The sequence below is a fragment of the Bubalus kerabau genome, chromosome 9 (genome assembly GCF_029407905.1).
Source record: "Bubalus kerabau isolate K-KA32 ecotype Philippines breed swamp buffalo chromosome 9, PCC_UOA_SB_1v2, whole genome shotgun sequence".
NCBI lineage: Eukaryota > Metazoa > Chordata > Mammalia > Artiodactyla > Bovidae > Bubalus > Bubalus kerabau.
The window spans coordinates 77,845,867-77,872,654 of record NC_073632.1 but is presented as its reverse complement, the minus strand read 5'-3'; the positions used below and the strand labels follow the sequence as shown (position 1 = coordinate 77,872,654).

General features: G+C 38.0%; 1 protein-coding gene across 1 annotated transcript in view; it reads right to left on the bottom strand.

Moving 5' to 3' along the window:
* ENPP1 (ectonucleotide pyrophosphatase/phosphodiesterase 1) overlaps nucleotides 1-26,788 on the bottom strand; it is an 80,900-nt gene that overhangs the window by 41,765 nt on the left and 12,347 nt on the right. Inside the window, exons 2-5 of the mRNA XM_055535652.1 lie at nucleotides 5,470-5,542; nucleotides 2,451-2,567; nucleotides 1,247-1,372; nucleotides 305-365 (exon numbers count right to left, since the gene is read on the bottom strand). Coding sequence (XP_055391627.1) covers nucleotides 305-365; nucleotides 1,247-1,372; nucleotides 2,451-2,567; nucleotides 5,470-5,542 — 377 coding nt within the window. The remainder of the gene's footprint in view (nucleotides 1-304; nucleotides 366-1,246; nucleotides 1,373-2,450; nucleotides 2,568-5,469; nucleotides 5,543-26,788) is intronic.

Genomic DNA, 26,788 nt, shown 5'->3' with positions numbered 1-26,788 from the left:
GAAAGTAAAGATCCTTTTTTCCTAAGAAGGAAAACAAATTTTTCCACCCAACACTCATGAACATTAAATATTCATAACCTCTCTCTTTTTTTTTTTTCCAGTTTCTAGACCAGGAGTGGGAAGTGGGGGGTGAGGGTCATGTCATAATCACTTCTATACCACCAATGCCAAAAGAAGGCCTAACTAAAAATAATATTTGTTGAACCAATGAATAATTATTATTATTTTTATCATTTCAATTTGGAAAGAGAAAGAATGATACTTCTATAAAAGAAAACATGAGCATTTCAGAATATAATCTTACCCTGCCGGACACTGTGGTTCATCAATGCTGTCACATTCTCTTTCTACCCAACTTTTCTCCCCTAAAATATTTTCAAGAAGTACAGTGAGTTGAACACATTTAACAGCAACAATGGTCGTGATGTTTGTGAGACACATTAGGACTCGTTCCCCCCAAAAAACAAAAAAGTTAACAGAAACATAGATCATGTGGGGTGTGATTCTCAGGGAATAGAACAAATAGAGAGTTATTCTATTTCAAAATAAGAGTTAGTTGATATCAGGAATTAAAGAATGAATTTATAATTGCAAGACTAAAACATATTGCTGTATTTGTGAGAACTTGAAGGCACATTTTCCATTTTCAAATTGTCATTAATAATATTTTCAGCCAAAATTTATAACCCTACTTCTATCCACCGACAGAATCTTCTGCCTTAGTTCCTCTCATACAGTCAAGTTCTGTCAAAGAATTTCAAGGAACCCTGCAACACCTAGGCAAGACATCATAGTAACACCAGCTTACACAGAATCTTAGGCACTAACTTCTCTCAACGTCAGGCAGACACTGTCCTCGTTTACGATGAAAGAATCTGCTACATAGTCAGCCAAGACTGTGAAGTGATTGTTCCACAAATACAGCATTAAATATGCAGCTAATATCAAAATAACATGAGGGTGTAGTAGCAGCAGAGTGTATGACTATGGATAAAAAAGACTAGCCGTGTGCAGACAATCATGATTATTAGGCTGGGTGATACAAGCTTTATTACATAGTCTCTCTATTCAGGTATATATGTTTGAAACTTTCTTTAATAAAATGCTTTTAAAATATTTTTTCAGCCAACATGGTTTGTCAATAACTATGACTTCTACTGTAAAAAGCACACCCATGCTAACCCCCTCTGAGACCTAGGAAGATGTCAGCCTGTGGCTGAACCTGGTGAGGGCACAACCTCCTGACCTCGGCACACGGATCCGTGGTTGATACAACAGTCTCCCTTGTCCTTGCAGTCATCTGAACAGGAGCAAAGGCTTCGGGACAACCTTTTCTCACCACACCTGAATTTGGTGCAAGTCCATATCCGTTCTAGAAACAAATGTCAACATAACACATTTTATGGTCCAAATTCAACATGTCCAAAATGAACACAGAATTGTCTTCTAGAACGTGATCTATGAGAGATGATGGACCATTTCTTAACCCTCAGTGACTCACAGAACTTTCCACCACAGTGGTCAATGTGAACTAACAGAAAATATGCACGCAACAAGTATTATTTCACCAGAAATCCAGAATCTCATCATTTTAAAATGTAAATGCTGAATGAGAAGCAAGTCCAAAAGAGAAGGACTATATGTATTAATATACGTATGGCTGATCATTTTGCTGTAAGATAGAAACTAACAAAACATTGTAAAGCAACTATACTCCAATAAAAATTAATTCAGAAAATAAAAAATAACATGTAAACAGACATAACTTTTATTATACAACTCCCATGTCAGTCTTGGCTTATTCCACCAGTCATTGCCAGAGTTCTCCAAATTTATCTAAATCTGGTTCACTCTCATTTAAATGTTATTATTGCATGGGCTTCCCTGGTGGTTCAGACGGTAAAGAATCTGCCTGCAATGCAGGAAACCTGGGTTCAATCCCTGGGTCGGGAAGATCCCCTGGAGAAGGGAATGGCAACCCACTCCAGTATTCTTGCCTGGAAAATTCCATGGACCGAGAAGCCTGGCAGGTTAAAGTCCAAAGAGTTGGATATGACTGAGTGACAAACACTTTCACTTTCATAGGTAAAGAAGATCAAATCAAACTTTTCACAGTCTGATAGTTTTATTTTAAAGTTTAAGTGGACATCTTAAGAACTCTCGCTTTAATAAGCCCATAACAGAAAGAGTCGTATATTTTTAATCAGCCTTTTGAACTTAGGTGAAATGCAAATTAGACTATATAGGTTGTCAGCAAACATTGAAATCCAGCATGGTGCTGCCATCCATAAAATTTTTAACAAAGGCAAGATATGTAAATTTTGTTTGTGTCAGGAAACATAAAGGACAAATTTTTTAAAATCTCAAATGGGTTAGGTAAATCACATACCTAAAACATGCAGAACTTTCCTTTGCTCTTTTACCCCATCTTTTCACCTGCAGATTTTTACCTGGTTCTATACACGTTTCCTGGTAATCTAGACAGCAGTTTCCAAGGTCAACACAAGCAGCATCACAGCGGCAGTTTCCAAATGTTCTCTCAAAACAGCGACCCTTGCAACTTTTAACTGAAAATATCGAATGAGTTAGATGTTTCTAATCATTATATAATTACAAAGCAAATATCAACTAATATACCCTAAGTTCGGTATTGAGTAGGTTTAAATATTCTTTTAGAAAATACAGATGGGATGGGCAAAAAGTTAACCAAGAATCTTTTCACAAATACCTATAGAAAGTGATGCAAACAGAAGGCAGTAACCTTACGTATCGAGTTTGCAATTTTATCTCTTGCCATAGAAACAAAAGATAATTTTTTTCTTTTATATAATATAAATCCTATAGGGCTAATGAAACTTAAAATTACATATAGAATATTAAATAAAGGAAAAATAAGAAGAGCTTGTTCTGAATATTTTATGTGGGGTTCTCTAAAAACTGATAATCTCTGAAAACTTCATGATGGAAAAGAATACCTGACTTAGGTCACCCTCAGTCTGGTGTAAAGAAGTAATGTGTTTGTGCAGAACATCTTCTGCAAGACTCATCTCCCACCACACCTGATTTGTCCATTGCACCTTCAGATCCAGCCTGGCTCCCTCTGAGAAGCTTTCCCAAACTCCCCAGTCTAGATGCTTTTTCCATTTTTTTAAAGTTTATATGAAACCTTATCCTCCCTTTCAGTCACTTAATTTCATTTGTAACTAGATCATTTGGTTAATAACCCAGTCTCAACCTGGACCACAAACTTCTTAGGAACAAAGACCACACCTGGATGCTGCCCAGCACACTGTACCCCGGGTATCCAGCAAGAGCCTTGACTACAGTTGGTACTAATAAGTTTTAGTTAAATGGACAAATGTCAGACGTGGAAGGAAAACACTTTGCACTAAAACAACTTTACAAGACAAGAAGAATGAATGTATGGACACCAAGAGGGGGAGGAGGGCTGAGGTGAATTGGGAGATTGGGACTGACATACACTATTAACTATGAATAAAATAGATAACTAATGAGAACCCACTGTATAGCTCAGGGAACTCTACTGAGTCTGTGGTGACCTAAATGGAACGGAAATCCAAAAAAGAGGGGGCATATGTATAGCTGACTTACTTTGCTGTACAGTAGAAACGAACACAACACTGCAAAGCAACTATACTCCAATAAGGGAGAGGGTGGGAAGATTTGGGAGAATAGCATTGAAACATGTATAATATCATGTATGAAATGAGTTGCCAGTCCAGGTTCGATGCACGATACTGGATGCTTGGGGCTGGTGCACTGGGACGACCCAGAGGGATGGTATGGGGAGGGAGGAGGGAAGAAGGTTCAGGATGGGGAACACATGTATACCTGTGGTGGATTCATTTCAATATTTGGCAAAACTAATATAATATTGTAAAGTTTAAAAATAAAATAAAATTTAAAAAACAAAACTTACACTGTAACTCTTTACTAGCTATCAAGACTAATCTAGATTTAATAAAAAATAAATCAGGATGGTAAGAAAAACAATCCACTTGTAGAATAATGGAAGTCCAAAAGAAAAAAAAAAGGAATAATCCTTGCTCTTGGTTGTAATGGTCCTCTGACCCAAGAAGACACTGTCACAGAATCTAACTCATTTGAGACCAGGAAATGAAGCAATTTAAAAAACATGAAATGACAATAATAATTTCTAGGGTCAAAAACATGAACTTTCCTGATCCCAGGAGGGAAAACTATTATAATAATAGCTATTACTTACAAATCATTAGTATGCTTACATTAACTTAAAAAAGAAAATGTATTTCACCTTGAGTTTAGATTAAAATTGCTGTTTTCAATCACTCAATTTTATTTTTACGTGCCAAACTAAACACAAGGTGAATGAATTACTGCTTAAAGGCTACATAGGTGAACACTAAAATATGTAGCTTCTTAATTTTACTAAATGCTGATATGCTTGCTCTGAATTGTTGCTGACTAAATATATAAAATTACTACATTTCATTCATTTTAAAAATAAATGACAGCTTAACAATCTCTAAATTTTTTCAAAAAATGACTAATAGTATAATTATGGAATAATTGAATAGAAAGATTTGTTCAGTTTTCAAAACTGAATTCCTTAGGAATTCATCAGTGATTTAAAAGGAAGACCATCAATGATTTAAAAGGAGCAAAAATAAAAAACGACTTCAAATCCAAAATATGACTGCTACAATGTATTATGATTCAAAGTTTTATTATTTATAGTGATCTTTCCATGCTGGCAAGATTTCTGAACTTCATAAAATGAAAAATGTAAGTAACAGCTTAAAAATATCAGTATTGTTTTGAAATGACTGCACTTCTAAAAGACTTACAAGCATGTAAGGATGTTTCCAGCTGCCCAGGCATGCTGTTACCTAGTAACCTCAGGACTGTTCCAGCACCTAATGCCTTAGGGACAAAAAGTAGGAGTCCCTGGAGGAAGTCAGGGAGAGAGGCTCACAGAGCCCAGCACAAGAATCTGTCATCCATGTCTTCTTGTTTGTATCTTTGTTCTTTTTTGTTGTTTTGAGGTTTTTCACTGTATTTTTTTTTTTTTTTTTTTTTTTTGGTCATAGCCCCTCTCTGTTGTTTTGGGATGCAGTTTTGCAAGTAGATAGTATACAGCTAAAATAATAAAAGATCTTCAAGATAAATGTTCAAACTGGCATCAAATTTGCAATATCTATGGAGCACTCACCATTTCTAGAGGTAGAAATGGCAACCCACTCCAGTATTCTTGCCAAGAAAATCCCATGGACAGAGGAGCCTGGTGGGCTAGAGTCCATGGGATCGCCAAAGAGTTGGACACAACTGAGCATGCACACATACGCATGGAGTACTCAAGGGATGAGGACGTAACTGTTGTCTCAATCACATTCTCAAGAAGGCTATTACCCCCAGCCGCGCGGGGCACATACACACACCCATGCACACATGAATTAGTATACTACTTACTTTCTTTGGCACAGCTTGGTTTCAACCCAAATATACAACCAAGGATTGTTGTTAACACACAGACTGACAATACCTGTCAGGAGAAAAAAGAAAATGATGTCGTTTCAAAGCCCTTTTATTTCTTCAAATGTTTCATGTCTTTAAATGCTTCCAAACATGTCGGTGCTGCTCTGTTTCCTGATCTGGGTGTTGGTCACACGACGTGTACGCTTTGTAAAAACTGAAACTGCACATTTATGCTTCATGTACTTTTCTGTATGTATGTTCTACTTCAAACAAAAGATCACTTAAAGATTAGCAAACAAATCAATGCCCTCCTAGGTTAATGTAGTCAGAAATTTCCCAGTGGATGCAAGTGAATTCAGTCCAAAACTTATAATTAAAGAAGAGGAAAGGAAAACCTAATAAGAGATTCAATTTTCTACTTTTTAATCCATAAAAGGTAATATGATAATATCAGATGCCTCTTTTAACAGTTTTGTTACACAAACCTAAACAGTATCCTCATGTGCACTGTGACAGCTTGTAAGAATGAGCAACAGACAGGGTTGAAAGATTACATCCAAGACCCAAATGTTACCATAAACTATGTATAGATTTGGGGCAGGTCACTTCCAGACACCAATTTATTCACTTATAAAATTAAAGGGCTGGACTCCCTGGATTCCTAAAAATCTTTCCAGTTCTAATATTTTGCCACCTTCTCATTCTCCAATACTCTGGACTTTAACATTTTAATATAAGTGGTTACACCATATAACTCCCAAGAACAATGACAGAAGTTTGTGAGTTAGAAAAAAAAAAAAAAAAAAAAGGAGCAGAAAAATCTACAAAATTGTCTTCAATATTTCTCAGTGGAATGGAGCTCCCGTGGCAGTTCTCTGGAATGTCACATTTCTGGACAATCTAACAAATTCTTCACTGAGCACCAACTATGTGTAAAGATTATGTTATGCACTGAAAAAAAAGAGTAAGAGATACCCCAGGGAGCTTCTGCTTTTTGGGAAAAAGCAGAGTCACAAATGGCTCATAATTGGTTGCAGAATTCTATAGTGTTTAAAGAAGAAAGGCTAAGGTGTTTAGTGAGAAGGAGTTCAGAAAAGGTTTCACCAAAGAAGCCTCTCAGCTGGGCTCTGCAAGGGGGAAATGATGGTGTGTTACTGCCAGGCAGAGCTGATAGAAGGGAAGAGAGGACAGAGTAGAGGAACCCAGCATAAAGCAAGGCCTTCAGGATGGAAGGTCTATGGGAGGCAGCAGATGAATAATGAGTAGCCTCCTTTTGCAGGAACAAGAATATGAAAAGGGGAAGAGATGTAGTATGGAAAGGTGGTGTGGCATTTCCCAAAAACCAAAGTGAAGAGATAACAGAGCCAGGAGGAATGGGTGAATGGTGCAGGGTGGATGGTGGGTAAAGGCTTTTATGTTTTCTGAACTCAACCCCTTAAATAAAATATACTGTGTATTGACCATATGCTGGTCTGTAGACTAAGTACTGGGTACTTAGAAAAAGGAGACATGACCTCTGTCCTCAGGATGCCTACAGTCAAGGGCCTGCAGAACTAAAGAGAAACGGAGCGGCAAGAAAACTAAGGAAGCAGGAAGCAGGTCTAACTCATTTCAAAAGAAAATGAGGGTAAAGGAAAGAAGAGTAAAAGAAGAGTAGGCCTAAAATGCAACAGGGTTTAGGTCAGTTTCTTTTTTGGGAAATCAAAAACCTAAATGTATATATGTCCATTAAAAGAAATAGCCATCAGAAGAAGAGCTTGAACAAACAAGTAAAGAATAGCAAACAGAACAAGGTATCAATAGAGAATACTAATAAGTGTTCTTAAGCCTTGATGTTATAAAGCGACACAAGCTTATGGAGGGGTGATTCTAAAGGATCTATCAAAAACAACAAAAACTCTCTTATTGTCAACATTAAATATATAGGGAAATGAAAAAATAGTCAAACTAATCTACATTTAGCATCCTGTAATAAAATCCCATGGACAGAAGAGCCTGAAGGGCTATAGTTCATGGGGTTACAAAAGAGTCAGACATAACTTAGCGACTAAACAATGACAACAACTTAAACCATGAAAATTGAAGTTTTATTTCTTTGTAATAAACCTATCAAGAATAGTTTGAACAATGCCGTATCTACATTTTATCTTAAAAATCATGAAGCTTGGAGACATATAAGAAAAGTTGTTGGAATGTTTTGCCTCTATGTTAGAAGAATATTTATTTGGAGTTTCCTGCTTGTTTAGAGGATCTGAACTATTTCTTGGATATTTATTGAACCAAAATAGGTACAAAGAAATCACTCCATCTCTTTTTTGTTCTCACCAATTCCCTAAAATACAGTGGTATTAACATAATGCATATTATTCTCTTTATCAAGTACTCATCTAAATATGTGGCTACTGTGTGAAATCCTTTTGCTAAAGGCCAGAGAGGCAAATGAAAGCAATTCCTATCCTGCCAGAGAAACAAAGCATGTGGACATTAAAATGAATGATTACAATAGAACTGGACAAGAGCTACAGTAGAAATATGTAAAAAAAAGAAAGCTGTGGTACATATACACAATGGAGTATTACTCAGCCATTAAAAAGAATACATTTGAATCAGTTCTAATTAGATGGATGAAACTGGAGCCTATTATACAGAGTTAAGTAAGCCAGAAAGAAAAACACCAATACAGTGTATTAATGCATATATATGGAAATTAGAAAGATGGTAATGATAACCCTGTATGCGAGACAGCAAAGGAGACACAGATGTTTAGAACAGTCTTTTGGACTCTGTGGGAGAGGGAGGGGGGATGATTTGGGAGAATGGCATTGAAACATGTATAATATCATATATGAAATGAAGCGCCAGTCCAGGTTCAATGCAGGATACAGGATGCTTGGGGCTGGTGCACTGGGATGACTCAGAGGGATGGTACGGGAAGGGAGGTGGGAGGGGGGTTCAGGATGGGGAACACGTGTACACCTGTGGTGGATTCATGTTGATGTATGGCAAAACCAATACAATATTGTAAAGTAATTAGCCTCCAATAAAAATAAATAAATTTATATTTTAAAAAATGTTAACATGCTAACAGTACAGTGGAGAGAACAGTTATAAAAAGACATCATGAAGAGAGAGCTGGACAAAAAAGGATATCCCCTTCAATCAATAAACTATGTCTGAGTGCCTGAAATATGCATTGGATTTCAATTCTGTGGAGAAGTACAAAATTAAAACAAAAAAGAATTTGTGGTGAAATCTCTAATCTGAGTTGATAATCTACTCGGGGCAACAACTCTAGAATTTGTTGATGATAAAAATATGAGATAGTGAAAAGCAACCTAAGAATTAACGTACATAATGACAATGTGTCACCCATGCAAAGGTGCAGAAACTATTTTTTAACTGTATAGGCTAGTTGTGGTTTATCAACATGATGCCACAAAGTCCTGCAGCAAAACTAGACTGAACCAGCCAGCTCCAAGATGGCAGATAAAGTAGGATAAATGTCACCACTTTCCATGCCTTGATTTATCTCTGTGTTTCCACACCAACCCTTGAGAGCTGGACCCTGGCCTTGACTCATCTCTGTTTCAAAAGCACCTGGTGTTGGGCAGATGCTTTGAAGTTTTACTGAGAGAGATATGTGCTTTGAGAGACACACAGTGGTCAACTACTCTGAACTGGCCTTGACTTGACCACAGGATCTCGCCTGTGCAGATGAAACCTGGAGATGTCCAAGAGTTACCTTTGCTTCATCACCATGCTTCATCTCTACCTGGCGGGAAGAGGGGGATTTGTACTCTGCTAGGCACAATTGGTGCCGTGTGCAAAGGAGCATGGGAGACTGTGTATGAGCCTGCTGCCCCAGAAGTCTCCACCCCTTTCCTAGAGCCCTGATGTCCTGTCTGCCTCCTGACCCTTAAAATTCCCTTACTCCCCTTCCTTTGGGGAGAACGTACCTTTAGAGCATGAACACCCCTTCTCAATTCTCTGGTCACTGAGTAAAAGCCTGTTTTGCCTGCACCCAACTCAGTTTCATTATTAGCAGCACACACCTGAGTGGGAAAGAACTCCTTGAGCAATCGGGGCGTGGGGAGAGCTTTGGTTCAGCTAGAGCCCCAGCAGAGGGGCCTGGTGTCTAATTTGGTAACAGATCTATGCAATGGTGCTTTGTGCAATGCCAGGGAAGGAAATCATACCGGCCTGGGAAAGAGGAACAACAATGATGGCAGTAAGAGGCATCACTTGCACAAAACAGTAGCAATCATCCCTTCTGTGGTACTTACTACGTGCTAGGCACTACTCTAACAGTTTCATATCAAATCATTTAATCCTTACAGTAACACTGAGACACAAATGACTGTGCTTACTGAGTTTAAAGAAATAGCTGCAGAGGTTAGCAACTTGCCAAGGATCACAGTTCATAACTGACAGGAGCAAGATTCGAACTTAAGCAGTCAGGTTGTAAAGGGAGTGGGCAGTTGGTGGGGGCGGGGGGGAAGGCCGAAGGAGAGGCTGAAAGGTGGCCTTTGGGGCAGTCAGTTAGACGCTGTTGAGGTATTTGAACATGGAAGTAACATGACTGGATTTATAAATTCTAGAAAGATCTTCTGGCGACACTGTGGAAGTCTGTGCTATAAGTCACTCATCTGCCTGCTTTCTCTCGGGAGATCCTCTGTCCTCCTCTGGTCCCTTCCTCACTCCCAGTTACTGCAACCTGACCATGCTCTGAGAGATCTGTTTATCTGTCTGCCTCTGACTGGACTGTGAGTTCCAGGAAGGCCTGGATTTATTTACTCATCTTGGTATTTTCCAGGCCTAGCACAGGGCCTAACACACAGACGTTCAATAACTGCTGACCTGAAAAATCAGCAAACTAATTAAACACAACTTGGAGGAAAACTATAAACCTCCCCCCTTTTTTTCATGTGAGTTGACAAAGTCAATCCGTTTGTTAAGTGCCTTTGTGTCTGCTTTACATAAAGGGTGCCTATAATGAATAAAGGCAAAAAGCAATTTTTTTAAGGAGATGGAAGATGGCTGGATTTGGTATTCAAATGTGACAGACCCCCTGCCTCAACTTGAAGATGAATTAATTATCTGACCACATTGCCTATCAGTCTTCTGGCCTTTGACCAAAGCTGCATACTTCTGGAAAACATTCTGAAAGAACTCCGACCAAGACACTGTTGGAGTCTTCAGGGGATTTCCTTTCCTAGAGGATGAGGATTAGATCCTAATGCAAAATATCTGGTGCCAAGAAACACCCACTGGAGACGCAAAGATATGAGAGGCTCAAAGATAATGTCTTGTTCTTGAAGAACTTTCAAGTGTTACAAAGTTCAATATAAAAGTTAGAACTGCTTGAGTGGATGGAGGAGCTTTCTAAAGACAAAGTTCTAACTTTTGTATAGCCTCTTACCCACAGCATCATTTTAGTTACCTTTGACCTCAATGAAGATTCCCCCAAATGGCAGTGAGATCTTATATAACTGGTCAAATGAAAATGTGGAAAGAAGACTTAACTCAGCCCTGGGCAAGCACATCACTTAGGGGCAAACCTCATACCCAACCACTCAGTGAAACCTGTAACTCTGAAGAAGTTGACATCTGCCTGGCAGAAAGGGGTTCAGTTTCAAAATGGCAAGAGCTCAAAGCTTCCACAACAAACCCATATACGTTTAGGATCAGTATACTGGAGAACCCAGAAGCTAGCATGGATATCAGTGATCCAGAGTAAAGTTTACCTCATTCTGGCATTTTAGGGATCTTCAGCATAATAGGAAGCTCCTCCCTGCTGACTTACTCTAAGCAAACTCTAATCAACAAATTCTGCTTCCATTCAACCTACCTAATCCCTCAATCCTAAACATCAATGAACCACCATGATTCACCCATCATTTGAGGTAAACTTACAATATAAAATGAACAAAAAGAAAAGATCTAAGATAAACAACAAAGGAAAAAAAAGGGAGAAGAGGAAAAAAATATTTAAAACAAACCCATCTAAATAGTACCGTTAATGGCATTTAAGAAGATATGAACAAATCTTGACATCAAAAGGTCCTAATATCAAGCATCCATAAAAATAAATCAAAGGCTTGTACTTAATCACATCACTGTAAAATACCAGGATGCTAACAATAAAAAGATCTTAAAGTAAAAGGCCATGCCAACTTCATAAAATAAGCAGTAAAGATGTGTAAGATCAGAGTTAGTTCTTCCTTGGAGGATAGAACTAATGGGGAGGTCTGAACCTAGAAACATCTGTGTCAGTTTATTGATTTTCAGTTCAATCTCTTCATGGGTTACAGAATTATTTAGATTTTCTAATTTTTCTTGACTCGGTTTTGATAAAGTGCCTTCTCTTATTGGAATTTTTCATCTCATCTACATTTTTGAATATTTTGATATAAATGATTTAAAATAACAATCTGTTATCTTTTCAGTATCTGTAGCATTGGATTTGTGTTCCTTTTTTTCATTCCTGATATAATTTGTGCTTTCTTTTTATTGCTTAAGCAGGTTCATTAGGGGTTCACTTTCATGCATTGGAGAAGGAAATGGCAACCCACTCCAGTGTTCTTGCCTGGAGAATCCCAGGGACGGGGGAGACTGATGGGCTGCCATCTATGGGGTCGCACAGAGTCGGACACAAATGAAGTGACTTAGCAGCAGCAGCAGCAGGGGTAATATTACTTTTTCAAAGAAACTGTCTTTTACTTTGTCAGTCTCTTTAATATGTTTATTTGTTTATTTTGCTGATTTCTGGTCTCCTTATTTTTTTCTTCCATATTTATTAGTGGGTTTTCTGTTACTAAGTTGTTGATATGGATGTCTAGTTTATAGGCTTTAGACTTCCTTCTCTTTTAATATTACTTTTATTCTAACTTTTAAACCCCTAAGACCTTGTTATTTTATAAGTTTATTCAGGCATACCCAAATATTTACAACTTTATGCATTTTAATGCATTTTTTTTCCTTTACACCTTTCATCTGGGGAATCAGTTACCTTCTGCTTAAAAAAATCTTTTAAAATTTTCCTGATGGCAGAGTCTGTCAGTAATTTTTGCATAAACATGTCTTTATTTTGTTCTGATTCTTGAAAGATATTTCTGCAGGGGTACACAATTCTAGCCTGGCAACTATTTTCTTTTGGCACAGTGAAGATCTCATCTCTTTATACTATTTCATGTTTTTAATCATTGCAATTGAGAGTTCAGTTGTTGTCACACTGAAAAAAAATCTGATATGTTTCTTCTATACCTTCAATGATTTTAATTTTTACCTTTATATTCTGCCATGTTATTCTGTTTGTTTTTTGGTATATAGTTCTTTTATGGATTAGGTCTTTCATTGGTTTGAGAAAATTATCATTTCTTCAAATAGCACCCCAAATGAAAGGAAAATGGATAATGTTATCAGAAATCAGTAAACCTACAAAGATTTTTAAAGAACCAAATAAAATTTCTAGGAATAAAATGAAAAATAAAATGAACAAAATTAAGGGATTAGGCTTCACATTAGAAGAGAGGTAGAGTATGGAAGACAGAATTTGTGAGCTGAAAGGTAGTTCAGAAGACATTAACTAGTATGTATCACAAAGAAGGCGATGGCACCCACTCCAGTGCTCTTGCCTGGAAAATCCCATGGACGGAGGAGCCTGGTGGGCTGCGGTCCATGGGGTCGCTAAGAGTCGGACATGACTGAGCGACTTCACTTTCACTTTTCACTTTCCTGCATTGGAGAAGAAAATGGCAACCCACTCCAGTGTTCTTGCCTGGAGAATCCCAGGGACGGCGGAGCCTGGTGGGCTGCCGTCTATGGGGTCGCACAGAGTCAGACACGACTGAAGCGACTTAGCAGCAGCAGCAGCATCACAAAGAAAGATCACAAGATACCCTAATTCAATTCCCTATTATTTCTCCCATATTTTCTTTAAAAAATGGTCAAGAATTTTATCATCTGAGTCTGATAACACCATCATCTGAAGTTGTTGCTTGTCTTCTTCTGCTGTGTGATGTTTCTGCTGGTTTTTGCTCCTGGTGTGTGCTTGATTGTTTCTAAGTGTATTCTGTTCACTTATGTTAAAAATTTCCAGGATTCTCTGAAGCCTAGGATGAAGGTGTTTTCCTCAAGAAAGCATTTATGTTTGCTTCTGCCAAAAACATCAGAGAATCATCAAGTTTGAGATCATCTTCACAACTTAAGGTGGATAAAGTGAGATTAAGTGAAGTGAAAGTGAATGTCACTCAGTCATGTTCAACTCTTTGTGACCCCATGGACTATACAGTCCATGGAATTCTCCAGGCCAGAATACTGGAGTGGGTAGCTATTCCCTTCTCAAGGGGATCTTCCCAACCCAGGGATCGAACCCAGGTCGCCCTCATTGCAGGCGGATTCTTCACCAGCTGAACCACCAGGGAAGCCCAGTGAGATTAACTTGTATGTATCTTTACATATGGGAAATACACTACAAATTACATAATAGCTATGGTCCTTCAGGGGATGTTCTAATTTTAATACAACATAATATAATATATTTATAATATAATACGCAGCATATAATATATATAAACAGACAGAATTTCTTTAAAATTAAGTTTATGACTTCAAAATTGTATTTCAATTTCTGATAGCTTCCAAAAACATATCTTTTATATCTCTGTCTCTCTGACCCATGTTCAACCTAATCAAAATCAATTTAAGAAATATTAGTGTCTGCCAGTACTATGGCAGGGAACATCTCATATGATACTGTATTAAACTGAATGTCCTTTACCCTCACCATTATGCCAGCTTTGGCAATTATGGAAACAATGACAGTATTTATTCTCTCATTGACAAGTCTCAATTAGAAGTCACGGAAGTCATTATCACAATATCTATCAGCTTATGACTAGCATAGGCTTAAGATTATGATGACTGAGAAGAGGTGCTAAAATAAAAGTATAGTGGAGAATTATAAGTTTCAAGCAATAACTTGTAATTTCTTAAACTATACTACACACACACACACAAATGACAGCAAAACCCCAAACATCTTGGTGATTAAGGCCACCAAACCACTGCTTATAATAACCAGAAGGACAAATCAGAAGGCTACTGACGGTATAACAGAAAGGAACACCATGGTAGGTTCCTTTGACTCTGCACAGATCCTTGCATGTGGGGTAACCACCTGCTCAAGCCCAGGATGTGGATAGGATGTGTCATTACCTTCTCAAACCCAGCTGCTAAAGCACGTCTAAGACTTCTGTATGAGTTACAAGCAATCTAAGATCACCAGCCATAGCAGTTCCCTCAGAGAGATTCTTACTTTTATGGACAGAAAGAATCTCTGCTCTGTGGATACCAGCAATTTCCACAAACATAGAAGGGAAAATATTGCCTTTAAAATGAGAGATGCTAAGATAGGAGTTCACAAAAACAAGCTTCAATGACATATCACAGAGATTTTTGGTTGGCTTTCCAAGAACGTACCATCAATGCATTTTTTTTACAATAAGGATTAATAGAATTGCTGGATGTAAACCATAATTCCCAACAGCACTCACTTCTAATTTATTCAGACATATTACTATGAAATCTGGTACATTTCTTAAAATACCAACTACTTTTCATATTTAGTGAATAAGAGAAATCAGTAGCACGCTAAGTACAACAGATTTTTACCAAAGTCAATTCTAGTCATGAGTAAAAAGAAATAATATTCACATCAAAAAACTACACACTCTTCTTTGGGATTCTTTTTTCTCATACCCCTTTAAAAAAGAATAAAGGAGAAATAAAGTCAGAAGGTGATAGATATTTAATTAAATATTAGATATTTATTTAATTAAATATTAGTTAATTAAATATTAAATTAATATTTAAATATTTATGTAATATTTATATTATGAAATACTGACTCTTAATGGCTCCCCCTCCATGTTTACTCTGAGCTTTTAACTGTTTTCCTAAGTGAGAAAGAAAGATAATAGCAGACAGATACGTTTTAACATTCAGATATGACACTATACACATGAAAGAGAAGATGATACCCACAGTCTGTTAGGAGTTACTGATAATAGAAAGCACACTTCAAAACAATTATTTTTGAATAAACACAGTACACACTTGGTTTCATTAGTCTCTTGAGCAGATAAAAATGTGAGAGTCTTGTCTAAACTATAATAGTCTAAAAAAGGATTTTATACCTTTGATATTTAAGCAAATAGTCATTTAATCATTTTCCTAATTTTCAATGAATTATGCCTGTAAAATAAGCATTTGAAGAAACGTTTCAAGGAAAATTCAAATCAGTAACCTACAAGAGCTAGTAATGATAACTGAAAAATATTTTTTTTAGAAGAACATGTTAAGATGAAATATCAAATGAGAATCCTAGCTTAAGAAAACAGAAACAAGGTTAGACTGTTACCATAACATAAATTGTAGGGAAATTATTTTTTAAACTGTATCCATTTTCAGTTAAACATATAACTATAACAAAACTGCAGCCTTTGGGAGTTTTGTGACATTGAGAAAATCACGTCATCTACAGTCCCTTTATTGGTTTGGATTGTATATTTTCTATGCTCCCTAATAAATATATAGTATCTATGAGTCTACTTTCCCTTGACATTTGATCTTATCTTTATTTGGATCACGCCAACCCCATATCCTATACCCTCCTCTCTTACGGACTACTACTCCAAATCCATACATATATTAAGATTTCTTCCTGAATGCAGGCCATTGGAATAAACTCCTAGGCCTGTCATGAGAAGTACCTGAAACAGTATCCTTGAAGCCTTATTTCCCCAGGTGAAGCAGAAGAGGAATCAGACACTCACCTGAGCCATATTCTTCATACTGGAAATTTTTCCTGGGACCCTGCAAGGTTTCCATAGAACTGATTTATCTAGGCTGGTAATTCTCCTTTCCTATCATGTTCACTGATTTCTTTCCCCAGTTTTATTAAGAAATAACTGACATACATCACATCACTATGTATGTTTCAGGCATACAGTATGATGGTCTGATTTGCATACATAGTGAAATGATTACAATAGGCTCAGCTAACATCCATCCTATCATATAGATACAATAAAAAGAAAAACATGATCATTTATTTTTGTTTCTAAAAGTAGCAAGCATTTTCAAAGGAAAATAATATCCCCCTACTTTTTAAACTTCTGCTTGAGTAGCAAATCACTTCTCCCAGATTTCAGGGATAGCTTTCACAGACTATTTCCCTCTGAAGTTAAAGGTCAAAGCATAAAATGTCCATCTGGTGTATAAAGTAATGGTCTCAGGAGAGATTCAGCTTTGATGGCCACCTTCACTCAATGACTGCTATACCCTCACTGGTTCTTGAGATGTAAGCACCTAATCAACAAGATTAGTAACAGGAAACACCTCAACACAAAGCAGGATCCTCTTAAAAACCTGGCAGGTAACCAGAGTTTCTATTTACATCCAAGAGTGGGTAATGCCCACATGGAATCACAAAATTATTAAATATCAACACTGATTTTGGTCTATGGCTTAGCTGTCTTCTGCTTTCAGTGTTGAAGAATACACTTTTGTGGCCTCTCTTTAATCTTCAGAATTACTGTAGCTTCTTAAGAAAAGTGGCTTCCCTTATAGCTCAGTTGGTAAAGAATCTGCTTGCAATGCAGGAGACCCCACTTCGATTCCTGGGTCGGGAAGATTTGCTGGAGAAGGGATGGGCTATCCACTCCAGTATTCTTGGGCTCCCCTTGTGGTTCAGCTGATAAAGAATCCACCTGCAATGCAGGAGTCCTGGGTTCAATCCCTGGGTTGGGAAGATCCCCTGGAGAAGGAAAAGGCTACCCACTCCAGTATTCTGACCTGGAGAATTCCATGGACTATACAATCCATGGTGTCGCAAAGAGTCAGACACCACTGAATGACTGAACTGACTGACTGACTGACTCTTGCAATTTCAAATCTCTTAATTTATCTGATAGAATGGTTCACATTAGCAGATAAGGATTTGCATAGATATTTACTTACTGTAACATTATTTGTAATAGTAAAGATATGCAAATAACATAAATTTCTGTTAATAAACAATTGAGTTAATATAATACATTAGCTGAAACTCCAATACTTTGGCTACCTGATGTGAAGAACTGACTCATTTGAAAAGACCCTGATGTTGGGTAAGATTGAAGGTGGGAGGAGAAGGGGATGACAGAGGATGAGATGGTTGGATGGCATCGACTTGATGGACAGGAGTTTGAGCAAGCTCTGGGAGTTGGTGATGGACAGGGAAGCCTGGTGTGCTGCAGTCCATGGGGTCATAAAGAGTCAGACACGACTGAGCAACTGAACTGAACTGAAACCAAAATAATATAAAACACTATTTAATTACTTTAAAATTATGTAAATCTATTTCTGAAATACTCACTCTTAAAGCATCAGCCCCAATGCAAGCATTATATACTCTGAGATTATCATGCTGTAAGCCCAGACTATCTCAGCACAGAGACCAGTTGGGAGGTTCTGAAATTACCTGAAGTGGGAGACAGATGCCTGGCCAACATCAAGGTACTCTATTCCTTACTGTTGCAACGGACTGCAAATGGGTGACTATGAGCCACATCTGCCAAGCCAAACCTTTCCTGAATCCTTGACCCATCAAAAACCATGAGGTGCTTTTGAGTCTAAAGAGCTGATGACCAGATGCTGACCATAGATGAATTTATCAAAGTTGGTAGTACTAACCAATATGGCTTCCTGACCATCTGAGGGAACATGCTTGCTTTTTCCTACCCCCAGATTTTATGCCTAAATTCCCATAATAAAATGATCAGTGAAGGAATCTAAGAGCTGACTCTGCCAAAAGTACACAACTGGCCAGCTTCATTCAGAAGTAATGACCTGGGTCTTCGTCACTTCGCAGAGGAAGAGAAATGTCTACAAACTACTCCCCAGAGTGATATGGAGATGTGAGTGGTGTGATGTATACTTTTCTTCCTTTGGTAAATGCACAGAGAGCTCAGGTATACACAGTTACACAAGTCCACTTCTAATTTTCAGGTGAAGAAGGGGGTTATATTCATGAGTTTTAGAGTACCAAAAGATTAGTAAACATTTAGGGGGAAAAAATAGGACAAGAGGAGCCTAAAACTCAGACTCTTGTACTAGAAAGTAAGGGAAGGCTATACACACACACACACACACACACACAATCATTGGGTATGACAAAAGGTATAAACTTCCATTTCTAAAATAAGTAACAAGTGCTGGAAAAGTACAGTATCATGACCATAATTGAGAATACTAAAATGTATATTTGAAAGTTGCTAAGACAGTCTTGAAAATTCTCATCACAAGAAAAAAAATTGTAACTATGTGTGACGAAGTTTCAGACTTTTAGACTCATCTTTTAGCACCAGAAAGTAAGGGAGTACTAAAGACACACACACACAACCATGTGAGTGTGTCAAAGGGACATGGAAGCCAACTCTCAAAGGCCAAAGCTGGAACAGTTTGAGCAAAAATATAGACACTGTATTATTAGGTTATGATACAAAGTATAAAATAAATATTAATGAATTCATACTGATACAAAAAATGATTGAACAGATAAATATGTGGGGAAGAATAAACAAATCTCCAGTACAGAAGAATTCCAAACAATTTATGCAGATACTCCACCCTGAGAGTAAAATCTAACTCTCTACTTTTTAAGTGTGGGCTGGACATAGTGACTTCCTTCCAAAGAGTAAAGAATGGAAAGACACAAGAGTATTTTTGAGGTGGAAAACTCTCATAAACACTACCTCAGTCAGGTAATTAAAGTTAACATCATTAATGATGAAGTCATATTAATAGCATAGAATCTTGATATGATGTGTTCAGCATGACACTTCACCTCTGTGGTCTGCCTCCCAAAAGCACATAATCCCAATCTCATCATGAGAAAAACATCAGACATTCCACAAAATACATGACCAGTTCTCCTTGAAACTGTCCAGGTCATCAAAAACAAAGAAAGTCTGAGAATGTCTAAGAAACCTAGCCAAAAGGAACCTAACTAGACATAACATCAAAATATAACCTGGTATTCCTGGATGGGACACCGGAACGACAAACAAGGACATCACAAAAAAACTAAGGAAATATGAACAAAGTCTGTACTGTAGTTAATAAGGTCGCATCCACATTAGTTCAGTAGTTGTGACAAATGCACTATACTAGTATAAGATGCTAAAGACAGAGAAACTGGTGTGTGACATGTGAAAACTCTGTACTAGCTTTGCAACTTTTAAGTAAATCCAAAACTATACTAAAAATAAAAAGTTTATTGAAAAAATAAATAGGCAAGAATCCATATTATTCCACTACAACTTTTCCACTACTTAAAAACATTGGTCTATTTTCCTTTACTTTTTAAAAAATGCACGTATATATATATATATACGTGCATTTTTACACATGCATTTATATATATGCATATATTATATATATACACACACAAATGTATATATTTACATACTTGAGAAATTATTCTATAATTTTTTCAATTGAAAAGTCACTTTATATATAGTTTTCTTTTCACATGTAATACTATTTGATAAGCATTTCTTATTTTATCAATAAATCGTTAAAGTATGTATTTTTTTAATAGAGTGATAGGTTGGGACATGGAAATATTTAAACAATATATGATATTGTTAAGTGAGAAAGCTGTACTTCCACTTCATACATTTCAGTACCATATGATTTTAAAAAATAAACAATGTGCAAACATGGTTTCATATCTGCCCCCTGTCAGTAGCGGAGACTGTGATAAGCTGCCTGGATTTCCCTTCAAATAAGAAGGAATTACTCCTCTGGGTGCTGGGGGTACCACCGGACAAGAACTGTCTCAGCTAAAGAGAGCATTTACCCAAGGCCACACCCCTCCCTCAGGAAAGACTGCTCCCTCTTCAATGGCTCTAAGGGTTCAGGCCAGAAAGAACTGCCTCCATGGAGAGACCGCATCACAGCTCACCTCACCTTCCCACAGTCCCTTCCCTTTCCCAGGAGCTGATCTCAAGAGCAAACCCGATGAAATCCCTGGTGTGCAAGCCTCCATCTCTGTTTCCTGAGAAACCCAAACTCCGACCCTCCTTTTTCCTGTGCTTCTACCTCAGAGAAAAGACCTCTTAACTAATTATATTACCTGGGCTCCCTGACTCCAGCATCACACCAGGGAAACCGACAGAAGATGTGGGGTGCGGGGGAGAGGGGATGGTTGGAAATACAGTCAGAATACATCTTCCCTGTTCTCCTTGCCTCAGACAGGACCACTCGGCAGAGGCTTCATCTCTCCAGGGTTCCAGCTTCTCTCCTGGCTGCCAGCTCCATGTTTCAACAGCTTTTCCCTTTGTCTTTCCTGCCTTCAAGGTAGTATAAGCTTCCTTCTGTTACTCTTCCGTGGGTTGCCTCATTGCCACACCATCCCACTCAGCTTTCAGCTCTTTCAACATTTGACTTTCAGCTCTTCCAATACCTCTGTAACTGGTTTCTTATACTAAATTCTCTAGACTCAATTACCAGGTATGGATTTTATTGTTCTAATTGGACCCTAGCTGCATAGCAAATAATTAGACATCGGATACACACATACACACACCCCAAGGCATAAATGAAGTTACATTTAATACAGGCAAAGAACTTCCCATTTTGAGAGTTCACTTGTTTTTAATTCTCAGTTTCCTAGATGCAGAACATATTTTAATTAGATCTTGCTTCAGCTGGATTCAAGGAGGCAGGGGGGAAAAAAGCATTGTCAAAATAATCCTGAAAATGATTTGTTTCTTTAGAACTTACAATCAAGAAAGACATAACTCACTAAATAAAAGTAGTATTAAGTGATTTTAGTGTTGTTAAGTTCATGAGACAGAAAAGAGAATAAACTAGCTTATTAATAGTACAGGACAGCCCCTCCCACCCTTAGACAGAGGATGGACTAAGAGGTAAAGTGCTGTGCTGCTGCTGCTGCTAAATCGCTTCAGTCGTGTCCGACTCTGCACGACCCCATAAACGGCAGCCCACCAGGCTCCCCCGTGCCTGGGATTCTCCAGGCAAGAACACTGGAGTGGGTTGCCATTCCTTCTCCAATGTATGAAAGTGAAAGTGAAGTCGCTCAGTCATGTCCGACTCTTCGAGACCCCGTGGACAGCAGCCCACCAGGCTCCTCCATCCATGGGGTTTTCCAGGCAAGAGTACTGGAGTGGGGTGCCATCGCCTAGGCAGGTACCTGCCAATTCAGGTGGTGGGTCAGAGATGAAGAAACAAAATAAAGCAGACAGAACATCATGTTCAGTTTATGTGATTTATTTCTAGTTTTTTTCAGAACTATTTTTTGGAATGACTAGCATTCCCTGGATTTATTCTTGAAAAATGAGCAGTGGAAATAGATAACAAAAAGATAACTTCCAGAAGATTTTTGGTCATTCCTCCTGAGGACAGAGAATGGGGTTAACAGGGAGCATAAAAATGACCCCTCACTTTCTGTAAAGACCCAGTGGTACTCAATCATAACACTCTATCACAATTACACTCAATGGCAATTACAGTGACAAACTAAAGACAGAACTTAAAATCTGGTAATGGATACATGGGTTTATAATTTAGGAGGCAACCATAATTTCAGAAAGGTCACCTTTTAATATGTATATCCTGGCTTAAGTCAACTCAATTACATGCATTCATTGGATAAGGAATCTTAAAATTATACTTGTAAGAACATTCACAACTTACCCCTCTTAAGCAATTAATTTTGTTCTAACAAATATTTCTTCAGCAAAGAACATTTGTTCTATGTACATTTTCATTATTACTTCCTGGGAAAAGACCATAAAAGTGGGGAAAAAAAAAAAACCCTATGATATTATAATCGTCAACATTATGCAATACAATTTTTTAAGATGATAAAGTGTTCCCTTTGTCTGTGCTGACCTTCAGGGTGGTACCCGCACATCACTGCTAGCACTTGAAAAGTGGCCAGTGTGATGAGGGACTGAATTATTTTTTACGCTATTTATCTTTAATTTGTGCAAATTTTAACTTGCATAGCCACATGTAAAACTTAAAAATCCAGTAGGAAAGAGAAAGTAAATAGTTCTGAAATAGCCAAGTAAAAAAAGAAGATAGTGCTCTTTCTACACGCAACATACTCTCTTTAATTTGTTCCTGCCACTAAAGCTAAAATGACCTTTCCAAAACATAAATGAGACTTTGTTACTATGAGCAAAAATAGAAACAAAACCAAACAGAAAAAAACATTTTGGTGATTCCCAATTGCTCTTAAAAGCAAAACTCCAAAGCCCTGAGATGGTTTGCAAGGCCCTGCCTGGACCTGGCCCCTGATTACCCACCACATATCTCTCTGTCCACCAGCAACCTGGTCAGCTCCTGATTCTGCGTCACACCACATCCTTGTTACCCCAGGCCCTTTGTACATGCTGCCGCTGCCTCTCAGAACCCTTTGCTGTTTGCCCATCACTTCTTCCTGGAAACCTTCTTACACCTCTCTGACTATCTCTTCTCACAGGCCTGCATATTCTAGGCAGCACCAGTCATAGGTGCAGTGAGAAACAATCCCGGAGGATTCTTTCATAAACATCCAGTCCTACAGGGATGGACCCTGAGAACAAGAAGTAAGTCCCTCCTCTCTCCTCACTACCAATTAGCTCCTAGCCTCTTAACCATTATTGCTCACACAATAGGAACTCTAATTATTTGTTGAATAAGTTATTAGCTATCATCATAATAATAATAACCCCTAATCTAGCATCTACTATCTTTCAGGCACTTTTCTAACTAGTTTACATAGGTTAATTCACTTAATCCTCAAAACAAATCTGCAAGGTAAGTACAATTACTATTTCCAATTTACAGGTGAGGTGACTAAAGTACAGAGAAATTAAGGGACTGTGCCCAAGGATGCTAAGTCCTTTCAATCATGTCTGACTCTTTGCAACCCTATGGACTGTAGCCTGCCAGGCTCCTCTAACCATGGGATTCTGCAGGCAAGAATACTGGAGTGGGTTGCCATTTCCTCCTCCAGGGGATCTTCCCAACCCAGAGATTGAACCCGTGTTTCTTATGTCTCTTGAACTAGCAGGCAGATTCTTTACCACTAGCGCCATCTGGGAAGCCCTATGCCCACGGATACACAGCAGTTATGGACAGAGAAACGATTCAACTCCAGCAGTCTGGGCCTTAACCACTAAGCTCTATGGTCCTCTGAAATTGAGTCATTCAGGGACAAGGGACACAGGCCAAAGAGCAGTAAAGGAGTGTTTCCTTTGGGAAGATGAGCTGGATTCCAGGGGGTGCCTGGTGTTGGATGAGGAAAAAGCAGGTGAAAGGCCACTGCTGGGGTGAAAAACAGAAATGATCTCTACAAAGTGCATCTGGAGAGCAGTACAAGTCTGAGCTGTAATGTAGGTTTCTGGGTTTTGTTTTGTTTTTTGTTTTGCAACAGAGCTGGACATTTATGAGATAGGCATCTTGAGGCCCTCTATGATTCTTTAAAATTGGTAAAATACCACCAGAGCAGAAGCTGAAAAATAACCTGAACCCTTTGAATCCCTAAATCCAAGTTATGCCTATAAGATGTGCAATCCCCTAATAAGATATGAGACAGAGTCCCTTGAGATGTGAGTCCCAGACTAGGCTCACTCACCAGCCAACACATTTGCTCCCTCCTGCCTTACACAACTACACCAAGTAAAGAGATAAAGGGCTTAACCTAGGGTCAGACAAAGAGTAAACTCAGTCAAGTCATGCAGGAATTCAACAAACACATACCATGTGATGAGTCTGATCTGCATGCTCGACAAATATTGACTGATAAATGGCTACATACATTTGTCCCAGGTCTGTACAGGACTGCTCTGAATCCATGAAGGTATAAGTGCTAACCCCTCGAGTGGTAACACTGTTACTGGAGTAATGAAAAATAAGGCTAAAAAGACCACTGCATTTAGGAGCACACATTTTCCCACATGTGCTGTGGCAGTACCTGGGAAATTCAGAGTGGAGATACAGTTCAAAGAAGGCATTATTTTCAGAAAACTAATAATCAAACCATAAGAAGAAACAAAGACAATGGAGATGGAGTTGAGGGATGAATTAAACAAAAACCGTGTCCTCGTGTACCCCAGTGTTCACTGCAGCACTGTTTATAATAGCTACCTAGATGTCCATTGGCAGAGGAAAGGATAAGAAAGTTGTGGTACATATACACAATGGAATATTACTCAGGTATTAAAAAGAATGCATTTGTATCAGTTCTAATTAGGTGGATGAAACTGGAGCCTATTATACAGAGTGAAGTAAGTCAGAAAGAAAAACACCAATACAGTATATTAATGCATATATATGGAATTTAGAAAGATGGTAACAATGACCCTATATGCGAGACAGCAAAAGAGACACAGATATAAAGAACAGACTTTTGGACTCTGTGGGAGAAGGCAAGGGTGGGATGATTTGAGAGAATAGCATTGAAACATGTATATTACCATATGTGAAATAGATCACCAGTCCAAGTTCGATGCATGAAACAGGGCACTCAAAGCCAGCACACTGGGACAACCCAGAGGGAGGGCATGGGGAGGGAGGTGGGAGGGAAATTCAGGATGGGTGACACATGTACACCCATGGTTGATTTATGTCAATGTATGGCAAAAAAAAACCACTACAATATTGTAAAGTAATTAGCCTCCAACTAAATAAATTCATTAAAAAGAAAAAACTGTGTCCTAAAAAATATTTAAATTCTTGCAGAATGATTATGTCTGAGGTATGAGCAGAGATGCTTTCAAAGATTACCCCATGAACTAAAGTTGATAAAATTCTCAAAATTCCATTCATGAAAGGTGCAGTAAAAAGCTGTCTAGCAATAGGAAAATCTCATAAGGGAAATACAAGCTTAAAACACATATAGAAGAGTATATGCAGCAGCATGATTCCATTTTTGTTTAAAAAAAATAATACACACACAGAAAAGTTCTGAGGGAACAAAACATTAACACCAGATAATAGCACATACACAATTTTTATTTTCTCCTTTATACTTTTTTGTACTTTATGAACTTTCTGCAATATGTAGGATCCTTATAACAAAAGGAAAATATTATAAGCTGTCCATACTAAGATTTTTAAACCTAGAAGAAACCCACCTAATCCAAAACACTCAGGCTATGGTCAGAGAGGCAAAACAACTGCTCAAAGGTCACACAGCAAATTATTCTCATGACTCCGAGTCTAGGACTCTTTACATGACGGCTGTCTCTCAAGATCTTTGACTGTCTTCCCAGAAAAATCAATGTTCTCTTTTTCTTTGAAAGTTTCCCCAAAATGACACAGGCATAATTACACTTTCCTCTGTCAACATTCTTCACATTTACTTCCTATGAGCTGATCAGTAAGGTATTTAAATAAATACCGTACAAGCAGAGTTGTTCTGTACTTACTTCTCTAGTTAATCCAAAAACAGATAAGATCAACATAGTCTATTTACAATGCTCTTAATCCACACCCTTTCCACCTTCCCACCTGAATATACTTCATTCACCTGTTTCTCCTGGTCTCCAAAAGATTCTAATCTAAATGGTGTTGGGTGGCACTTTATAAACAGCATATGTGTTTGAAAGATGAAGTATTATGGAATAAACTCTGTGCCAAGAATGTTGAACCTGATTCAACACCACCTGAAAAAGCCCTGATCTAAGATTCCTTTGTTTTGGTATTGTGTCAAGTATATTGTGGATTGTTGAGAAGGCACTGCAGTGGAAACTTTGAATTGAAGAATTCTATTGATGGAGCAATGTAAAGTGAAATCTACTTGATATTCTGATAGATAAAGGGCTGAACTGGAAAGAACATGGGCATGTTATCAGATCACAGCAAGGCCAGAAGACTGGTAGCTTAGAGAATTAAAGAACAATTAAAGGACAAGCGCAGGGTACAGTAAGGAAACACAATTAAAGAAACCAATAGGAGCAGAGGTAGACTCTTAGGAGAGGGAAAACACACACAGGAAGGAGAGTAAGAGACTGCATGCAATGTTCTGTACACATGACAGGGAATGGGGCAACTTTAATCAATGTGCCTCTTAACTTCAAAAAAGGAAAGGGACAAATGTCACCAGCAGCAGCACCACTTCCACCCAATGCCAACACAGTTGAGGTCATTAAAGAACATTTAGTTGTTTTTTAATCAGAACATTATGTGTGAAGTCAATGGCAGGACAAGGGTTGATTGGAACCCCCAGCTAAAGAAATTCAGGTTGGTATAC